At 31.4% G+C, this 9993-nt stretch overlaps 1 protein-coding gene across 3 annotated transcripts; it reads left to right on the top strand.

Moving 5' to 3' along the window:
• Positions 1 to 306: 306 nt before the first annotated feature.
• LOC25486138 (polyadenylate-binding protein RBP45) lies at positions 307 to 5075 on the top strand. 3 transcript variants are annotated; one of them, XR_003009068.2, is made up of 6 exons: positions 307 to 642; positions 1431 to 1908; positions 2236 to 2318; positions 3947 to 3999; positions 4073 to 4203; positions 4300 to 4351. XR_003009068.2 is itself a non-coding variant. In XM_013607349.3 (6 exons), the coding sequence occupies exons 1-6, from the start codon at positions 388 to 390 to the stop codon at positions 4729 to 4731; spliced, it is 1206 nt and encodes a 401-aa protein (XP_013462803.1). In that variant the 5' UTR covers positions 312 to 387; the 3' UTR covers positions 4732 to 5075. The 3 variants fall into 3 exon arrangements, 2 of the variants coding, with proteins under 2 accessions (XP_024631585.1, XP_013462803.1); XM_013607349.3 differs by lacking the exon at positions 2236 to 2318 and adding an exon at positions 4540 to 5075 and having other exon boundaries at positions 312 to 642; positions 4300 to 4396; XM_024775817.2 differs by lacking the exons at positions 2236 to 2318; positions 4300 to 4351 and having other exon boundaries at positions 311 to 642; positions 4073 to 4207.
• The last annotated feature ends 4918 nt before the right edge of the window (positions 5076 to 9993 follow it).

The raw sequence follows: 9993 nt of genomic DNA on the forward strand, positions 1-9993 counted from the left end.
TGGAAAAATTAGGGGATTTTTTTTTCTGTAGACAAATTAAGGTTTGAAAATGGGCATCAATCAAATCAACCGTGATTCTTTTGCACAAGCAAAGCAAGAGAGCATAAGCTTTTACACGTGTCCACAAAACACGGTTGTTTTATCATTAACCAATCATAGCATTCCAACGAATCACAAATAGATAAAATCAACCAATTAATTAATTCAAAATTAAAAATAAAAATTATTATATCCAAAAATCCAAAAAATATCAACCTTACCATCATCATCGAATTAGGGTTCTGAAAATTCTTCTTTAAATATAAACCAAGACACAATTTTCTTTCTCTCTCTTCGCACAATTGCTCTCTCTTTCTCTCTCTAGAAATTTCAGATTCACCGAGAGAGATGATGCAACCAGGACACGGCATGGCTCCTCCCACCATGGGCCAACAGCCACCGCAACAATACCAACAGCCACCACCACAGCAGCCGTACGTCATGATGCAACCACAACAACCGCCGGCTATGTGGGCGGCCCAATCCGCTCAGCCACCTCAGCAGCCCGCCAGCGCTGATGAGGTCCGTACTCTCTGGATCGGTGATTTGCAGTACTGGATGGATGAGAATTATCTCTATACCTGCTTTGGTAACACAGGCGAGGTATAATCTTTCTTTCACTCTTTCAATCTTTCTCTTAATTGTATAATTAGGGTGTTGTTTTGTGTGGATATTTGAATTATAAATCAAAATCAACTTTTTATTGATTGATTATTGGTGTAAGTGTTAGAGTTAAGGCTGTTTTATTCTCTTAGTGAAATTAGGGTTTTTTAATTTTGGTTTGTAGTTGTTTTATCCTGTTTGTGAAATTAGGGTTTTTAATTTTGTTTTGTAGTTGTTTTATCCTGTTTGTGAAATTAGGATTTTTAATTTTGGTTTGTAGTTGTTTTATCCTTTTTGTGAAATTAGGGTTTTTAATTTTGTTTTGTAGTTGTTTTATCCTGTTTGTGAAATTAGGATTTTTAATTTTGGTTTGTAGTTGTTTTATCCTGTTTGTGAAATTAGGGTTTTTAATTTTGGTTTGTAGTTGTTTTAGTCTGTCTGTGTAATTAGGTTTTGTAATTTTGGGTTGTAGTTATCTTATTTTGTTAGTGAAATCAGGGGTTTTATTCTGTGTACCGATAAGGCCTTTTGGATAAACAGCTTATAGCGCACATTCTTATCATATAAGCTATGTGCTATTTTTATAGAAAAATGTAAACTAATGCTAAATTGTTTTTTTATATGCTATAAGCTGTTTTTGAAACTATATCGGAGAACTAAACTTATGCTGTAGTTGTTTTATTCTGTTGAAATATTGGTCTGTAGGTGTTTTATTCTGTTAGTAAAATTTGGGTTTTGTAATTTTGGTTTTGTAGTAGTGAAATTTGGGTTTTGTGATTGTGTTGCAGTTGACATCTGTGAAAGTGATTAGGAATAAGCAAACTAGTCAATCAGAAGGTTATGGTTTTATTGAGTTTAATACTCGTGCCACTGCTGAGAGAGTGCTTCAGACATACAACGGAACTATTATGCCGAATGGTGGTCAGAACTACAGATTGAACTGGGCAACTTTCAGTGCTGGGGAAAGGTCGTCGAGACAGGACGATGGTCCTGACCATACCATTTTTGTTGGTGATTTGGCTGCGGATGTTACTGATTACCTTCTTCAGGAGACTTTTAGGGCTCGTTATAACTCTGTGAAGGGGGCAAAAGTTGTGATTGATAGGCTTACCGGTAGGTCTAAGGGTTATGGTTTTGTGAGATTTGCTGATGAGGGTGAACAGATGAGGGCTATGACTGAGATGCAAGGGGTTCTTTGTTCAACAAGACCCATGAGGATTGGTCCAGCCACTAATAAAAACCCTGCTGCCACCACTCAGCCGAAAGGTCTGTCTCTTATATATCTGCTGTTTTCTTTTGCTGTTTGTGAATGTTTGTTCTGCTGCATAATGGTAAATTGTTGTCTTTCTTTAGTTGTCTTATTAATATGTGTGATGTTGGTTAGTTGAATTCAAGGCCATGTGTACCAAATTACCTTTTGTAGTGTATGCTGACTGCTGCTGTTTAAGTTATGATTCTTTTCGGTTACGCTCGTGAAGATTTGCCGTCCACAGTCGTTTCTTCCTGCAATTTTCCTTTAACAAAAATTGGGCTAAATAAATTATTGCATATGTAGTAATAAAATCTTATAGAACTCCTGTTGTCTCAAAGCAGGGTGTCAAGAGGCTCTGTCATCTCGGAGCCTGGAACTGATTTCAGCTGAAATGGTTACCATTTTAGTGCATGTCCTTGCTTAGGTCAGTTATATGTTTATGTTTGCCCGTTATATTTTGCGGCATTTTCTTTTCCGCCTACATTTTCAAGTTCTTTTCATTTCGCCTTTTGGTTTAGTTTTTACTCTAATTAAGTTCGCAATTTCTCTGCTTACTTATTTTTCAGTCCATCATTCATTAGCCTTTGCTCCTTTAATTTACTCCGATTAGTTTTTCTTAAGAACTACAGGCTACATCTTTAATTTCTTTAGTAGCTTTCCCTTGTGCCAAAGCAGATCTTATTTACATTTAGCTAAATCTTCTGTTCTTCAATTGAATGTTTATTTATTTCAGTTTACATTCACCCGTCCATAAGAAAAAAAATATTGAGATGATCAATTTTATCCTCTTATTCTTCTCATATATTTTATCCTCTTATTCTTATTTGTTCCTCCTTTAAGTCTGAAAATGTTAGATGATAGAGATGATCAATTTCATGGTTTTTATCTGTGTGTAAAGGTTTTAATTGTTTTTATTCGTGTTAAGGTTTTGCCTATGCATTATACCATAAGCTGTTTGAATTCATCGTGTATGCATTCCATCAATTGCTCATTTTTTCCCTTTTAGATTAGTCAGTCATGTTGAAGTCATAGGGTTTTAGATAAAGGTGGGGGAAGAGATAGATAGACTGACAACTTTGATTTATGACGAATATTCATTGATTTATTTTATATGACTACCATGGTTTTCAAACTGGGAATCAAGAATCAATTTGTAACATTCATTTGTGCAAAGAAAAATTTCTGCCATCTATCATACGAATGATACAATAATCCAATAATTTTTAACTAAAGGACTAACTGTTCAACTCAATCAGATACCTCCCAATACAATGTTAGGTACATGTCTCAAATTAAATTGATAGCAGAGTAAAGGTATATCCAACTAAGGTTATATGCGAGTCAGTAACTAACTGATTTGCTGCATGGAGCCCCTGTTTTAGAACAATGAAAGAGGTCATCCTCTGAAGTCTGAAACTAGAAGTGACTAATTTGATTTTCTGGAGTTGACCCATGATTGACAGCGTGGAGCCCCACTTTGTTATTTTCTAACTGTGACTTTAATGTGATAAATTTGTGGGTAATTTATACCTGTCTTCTGCATATCACCCCTTCTATTGTCCTACCCGGGCGGTCGTAACAGTGCAAAATTGTGACAACTTAACCGACAACTATGTATTCAATTTGATTTGTATGGATGCTTTGTGAATTTTATTACTGATTTAATTTATATTTGCTAAACTTACTATGTCATTGTTATGCATGTATAACTTGATCTCAGTTGTTAAGTAGTGTTTTTATTTTTTATTTGATGGTTTCCGGTGCATGAAAATGTAAGTCACTGCCCATTATGTTGCTTCTGAGTTAGCTCCCTAAATATTTGCTTGCTGTGAATACCAACCAAGAGATTTGTTGACTTGTTGTACTTTTATTTGTTGTACTTTATCAAAGAATTAAATAAATAGTTGCACCTCTGGTTATTAAATAAATAGTTGCACCTCTGGTTATTAAATAAATATTTGATATATGTTGTCTTGCTTTTGGCTTTGTTTTTGAATTCATTTTCTATTCACATAATTCATCTTTTTACTTCACTTTCATTTTGAAATGCAGCTTCGTATAACCCTAGTGGCGGACAAAGCGAGAATGATCCCAATAACACAACTGTGCGTACTTCTTTTAATATGTTGAAACTGTGCTTTGTTTGCTACTTGTTTGTGACTTATCTTTTCATTGCAGATTTTTGTTGGCAACTTGGATCCAAATGTCACCGACGATCATCTGAGGCAAGTTTTCACCCAATATGGTGAACTAGTACATGTGAAGATTCCATCAGGCAAGCGATGTGGGTTTGTCCAATTTTCGGACAGGTAATATTACTTCTATATTTGTTTTTCTAATATGTGCTAAATCTTTTTCTAGTCTTTGCTGTACTAAGATTGTGCCTTCATTTTTTCTTGCACCAGGAGCTGTGCAGAAGAGGCAATACGTGTTTTGAATGGAACTTTATTGGGTGGACAAAATGTTCGCCTTTCATGGGGACGCACTCCTTCAAACAAACAGGTAACATACTTACCGAGCCTTGTAATTCTGGGCTGGTTTGGCAACAAAATCTTATTCCAATTTTACCGAGCCTTGTAATTCTGGGCTGGTTTGGCATCAAATCTTATTCCAATTCTTATTTATGTCCATGCTTTTGTTCTCAGACTCAGCAAGATCCAACCCAGGGTGGTTACCCTGCTGCTGGTGGATATTACGGCTATGCCCAGGGTGGTTATGAGAATTATGGTTATGCTGCTCCTCCTGCTGGACAGGATCCCAATGTGTATGGAAGTTATCCGGGGTATCCTGGTTACCAACACCCACAGCAGCAACAACAGCAAATGGGATATAGCTAAGAAATTGCTGCTACATGTTTGTGACCTTTTGTGACTGTACTGTTTGTGACCTTTTGTGACAGTACTGTTTTGATGGAGTTGCTTTTCCCTTTTTGGAATAAGGATTCTTATCCTTTTTCCCCCTCTTCCCATTTGATTGCTAGTAACATTGGAGTTTTACCAAAGGCTCTTGTATTCCTTTAAATTTGCTTGCTGATTACTTTTTGTTGTTTAGATTTTTGATGACATTGGCTATCTATTGTGTTGATGTTAGCTGATCTCAGCTAGCCTGTGTTAAATTAACAGTAGACCTAATCAAAATTTGAAGTGTTTTAGGATGCGGAATAAATCACTGCTTTTCTTAATTAACGAACCTATTCTATTTTTGACGTTTGTATGAAATTACTAGATTCAAATTGAATTGATCCTTTATCTTAATAAAAAAGCGCATAGCTCCTTTTAAGTCATAAAATAATATGCACCAACAATTTTCTTTCCATCAAGCTCTTAAAAATCGCTTATGTGGATGTTTTGTCAAGTTGGTTCTTCTTTTTATCAAACCTGGTTGAAGAACGATTATGTTTATGTACATGTTTTGTCAAGTTGGTAACCGTTCACAAAACTAGCGTTTATGTGTATTATTTTGTTGATGAATGAATTGGAAAACATTAAGAAAAAATGTATAGAAGTAATCATGATTTATTGATGTTATGAATACTTTTAGTTAAACGGATGAAAAATTGAATCAAATTTTACAAAAATTATTAAAGGTTTACTTGTTCCCTATGAAAGATCGATTTGAAAAGATAAAAAAAACTAAAGATTAATCCTGTGCAAACATAGACTTAAACGAAGATAAAATTGTTTGTTTACATATCTTAGAATTAACTCTGCTGTGTTTATTTTGAGTGAAATTGATTCAATTGAGATAGATAGTGTGATGTTTCTTACCATAATTCACTATTTACAATACTGTTGAGCACTTGTTAATTAGGTCAAATTGGTTTACAAAGTTGAGGTACATCTCTACTTCTGTGGTGCTTGATTCTCTTATTGTTGTCTAAAATGTTTCACGAAGCTAATGAGATAGGCTAATGTTATACCAAATACCTTAGATGCTTCTTGGGATACAACATTTTAAAAAAAAAGTCATATTAACCGGTACCTTAGAGATAGTGATTAAGGAAACTAAAAAAATGAAATTTTAAGTTGAAAAAAAAGTTAAAAATATCATTTTTTTTTTGCTTTTGAAGAGTTGAGCGAACAACGTCCAATATAAATACTACTATATTAGATTCCTTAATCAGTAACCTCACTTTAGAGAAACATTTGTTAGCATTTTCCTAAAATTATAGATTAAAGAGAGAAACTTGTTTACCAAACATATCATTTTAATATAAGCAAAATTGACTTTTTAGATTCATTCATTTAATAATGTATGTAGTCCATATTATGAACCACATACATCATTAAATGAATGACCTAAAAAATTAATTTTACTTATATTTAAAGACGAAGGGAGTAACTTACTGAAATTCAAATCGGACTCCGACACACTCAATTTTGGATCAATACTCTTCACCTTGTTCTTTGTAAGAAAAGATAAAGACTTTGACTTTAGTTTGTTGGGTGGGTTGTACTCTTCACCATAATATATCAAATTATTCACTCTTTACTCTCTTTTACATTGGAGAGCTGTTATTATCAGGTCCGGCTTTGAGGGTGTGCAAGGTGCTCAATCTGACCGGGCCTCCAAATGCTACAGCCTCTAACGAAAAATTAAATTTAATACCCACCCCCTATTTAAATAAAAAATATATATGTTATATCCTTTTCTTTCTTTAGTACACATTTGAGTTTTTTCTAGACTCTAGTTCTCCTTTTTGTACATAAACCGGATCCTATCAAACCACCCCTAATTTGTATAATCACTTAATCAGCCAATTTGGAAAGCTATTTCATTGAAAGAATCACAACAATCTTTTTTTTTCTTCGCATAAACCATTCGTTTTACCCTTTTCCACAATAGAGGAGTGACAAATCCAAACGACACCGTTAGATAAATTTCACATCTTTCACTTATTTTTTTTAATTCCTTTCATGTTTAGAAGTTCTTCTGATTCTGATTTTTTTTAATGAAATTTAACTACACAAAAAAATTATGTTTTATTTTACTAGGTGCCTATTTTAAAAAGAGAGCCGAACCTCCTATTTCATGACAACAAAATCCTAAACTCTGCATAAAATAAGTAAAATAAAGAGAGAGAAAATTATAATATATAGTACAGTGTTGAAGTCAAAAGTTTGCGAAATAAATGACAAAAATAGTATAAAAAATGGTGAAGTTTAGTATGGGAAAGGCTAATTTTTCCCATCATGGGAAAGTTAGTTTTTAACCATTAGATCAAACCAAGAACACATCCTTACCATACTCCCTCATCACTAGATTTTGTAATTTTATTATTTTAAAACCATTTTTTAAAAACAAAAAATATATTTCGAAATTAAAATAAACATTTAAAAATAAAAAATAAACTTAATTTTGGAAATTAATTTTCCAAAATTTTAAAAAATATAAATAATTTTGAAAATTACAAAAATTAAATCTTCGAAAATCATAATTAAATATTTTGAAAACAAGTTTATTTCAAAAAGTTTATTTATATTTTTTAAAATTTTGGAAAATTAATTTCCATATTTTTAAATTTATTTTTTATTTTTATATGTTTATTTTAATTTCAAAATATATTTTTTGTTTTTAAAAAATGGTTTTAAAATAATAAAATTATAAAATCTAGCGATGAGGGAGTATGGTAAGGATGTGTTCTTGGTTTGATCTAATGGTTAAAAACTAACTTTCCCATGGTGGAAAAAATTAGCCTTTCCCATGCTAAACTTCACCATAAAAAATAGAGATAAGGAAGTTGTGTGTTCAATTTAACCTCCGCCTAGAACAAAAAGCTTACTATGACAGAGTAATTTATTAACATTTGTGATTAAAAAAAATTGTGTCAAATAAGTATTTCTTTTGGGAAATGTAAAATAGTGTCATTCGAGCATTAGTTAAGAGATCGAAAATAAAAATTTTGTATTTACAAAATGATGATTTTAACTTTTTATAAGAGAATGTTGCAACAACTAATATAAAAAAAAAAGTTAAATTCATCATTTAAAAAGTTTGTCACTAGAATCATGTTTGTCACTACTAACATGTTAATCCTCTTATATTGTGATTAACATAGTTCTAGTGACAAATTATATCATTGCAATGATTTTATATCATTTTCTGTTTTTTTTTTTCGCTTCAAGCAATTTTGCTAAACTAGATTATGAATTTCAAATATTCAAAGAATCCAAGGCATGCCGGTGGCAATTATGGTGTGTCCTTTGTCGATTTGCAACCAGCACAATGCACACAACTAGCAAAACGATTAGAAACTTCATGCTTCTTTTCATAAGGAAAAAAAATCAACTCTTCGATGGCAGGTAGGAGGAAAAGGAATGCTGCCGTTCACACTACAATTAATCCCCTTATTTTTTTTTAATTTTTTATCTTAATATATGATTTTTCCTTCAAATATGTATTAATGGATTTTTTTTATATAAATTTAATGCTACATCTACTTTAAAGAGGATATTTGATTGATCATTTTTCTTTGCCCTCTCTTTGTAAAAAAAAAAGTTACGTTAACTTGTCTTATCACATGTTAAGGTTTTCAAAAAAAAGAAAGTATTTATTGAGAAAAAAAATTAATTTTAATCTTTAAAGAAATAAATTAGTGCAATTTCCAATGTGATTTTTTTTTTGTTGTCAAAATGCGAAATTTCTTTTATTGGTATCTTAACATGCGTCTCAGGGCATATGTTAGCATTTCTCACTCAAAATAAATTTTGTTTAATTCAAACTAATCAAGTCTCATTTCGCTAATTTTAATCTCTCATCCTTGAACATCTTCATTAATATCTCATATATATATATATATGTATATATATGGTAAAATATTTTTTAAGAATAAAATGAATAATTCTTATACTTCTAGGATGTGTATCAACATATATCCATTAAATATTGATATCTGATACGTATCTGATACATATACGTCTTCGGTTTTAGAATATTTAAAATTCATAGCCATTTTACTATAAGGAAGTCTCCCTTCCTACTAATTTTTTATCCACCAAATTCGAATTTGATACATTAATGCTTAAGAGGCCCGAATCCAATTACATTATGACCAATGTAATCTTGGTTACTTTACTTAATTTGATGAAATTATCGTTTAACTTTTAAAATAAGCTTCAATTGTTATTTTCTCAAAAGTAATGTTTTTCAAACGTATGCATCAAGTGTTTTAGAAGTAGGCAAAGTGCCATCATACTTTATACATATTTGAAAATTTTATTCATACAAAGTCATACAGATGTTTACTTGTCTCAAATGTTATAATAGTTATATTATACAGAATTATTGTGGTCAACGTAGCTTTATTTAAAAACTAAATAAATGTATATAGTATTATTTAATAAGTAGTAAATATAAATTATGCAAAAAATATTTTCATTATATCAAATTGATGAATTAATAAACAAATAGCTAAAAAATTATTTATTAATTTTTTATAGGTCAAGAACCAAGAAGTAAGAGGGAGAGTGGAAGTTGAAGTTACCATATTATATGTTTACTAACATAGACATATTATATTGAATTATTGTTCTCAACGTACCTTTATTTATATTAGCATTATAGACGTCAATGATGTCACTCCTTTAACTAACTTTGCCACCCTTAAATTTTAATCTCACATCATAGTGCTCAAAATCAATTTATAAACTTTCATTTTCCTAACAAGAACTAATGAAACGACAAAAGGTTGCTAACCCTGAGATTAGTGATGGATAATATAAATTAACACATTATTTTGTCACATTTCATGAGGGTTTTACTTAGCAGCCAAAAGACAAAGAAATTAAAGGATGATAACAACATTATTCAGTCAAATTTAATTACATTTTTAGGTGGCATTGTCACTACTTAAAAATTTAGCTATGTTTTTCTAAGGCAGGTTCCATTGGGCATGAATTAAATTTAACGAAATGATGTAAGCCAGTTCAGGGGCATCCCTTAATATAATCTCCATTATTTGTTTACACATAATTGGTGCACATGATCTTCTTCATCACCAATATGACATCCAAGAATGACCCCACCTTAATTTATTTTTTGCACCCCCCCAAAAAAAATACACTACAAATATTAATTCAGAATCTATCTACTATATATAG

This window comes from Medicago truncatula, chromosome 2, assembly GCF_003473485.1.
Source record: "Medicago truncatula cultivar Jemalong A17 chromosome 2, MtrunA17r5.0-ANR, whole genome shotgun sequence".
NCBI lineage: Eukaryota > Viridiplantae > Streptophyta > Magnoliopsida > Fabales > Fabaceae > Medicago > Medicago truncatula.

Bases quoted from the DNA above. Each gene is read 5' to 3' on its own strand.
- LOC25486138 (XM_013607349.3), top strand. From the start codon at position 388: ATGATGCAACCAGGACACGGCATGGCTCCTCCCACCATGGGCCAACAG. The intron at 1,909-3,946 runs GTCTGTCTCTTA...TTTGAAATGCAG, and splicing joins TGCCACCACTCAGCCGAAAG to CTTCGTATAACCCTAGTGGC. The intron at 4,000-4,072 runs GTGCGTACTTCT...TTTTCATTGCAG, and splicing joins ATGATCCCAATAACACAACT to ATTTTTGTTGGCAACTTGGA.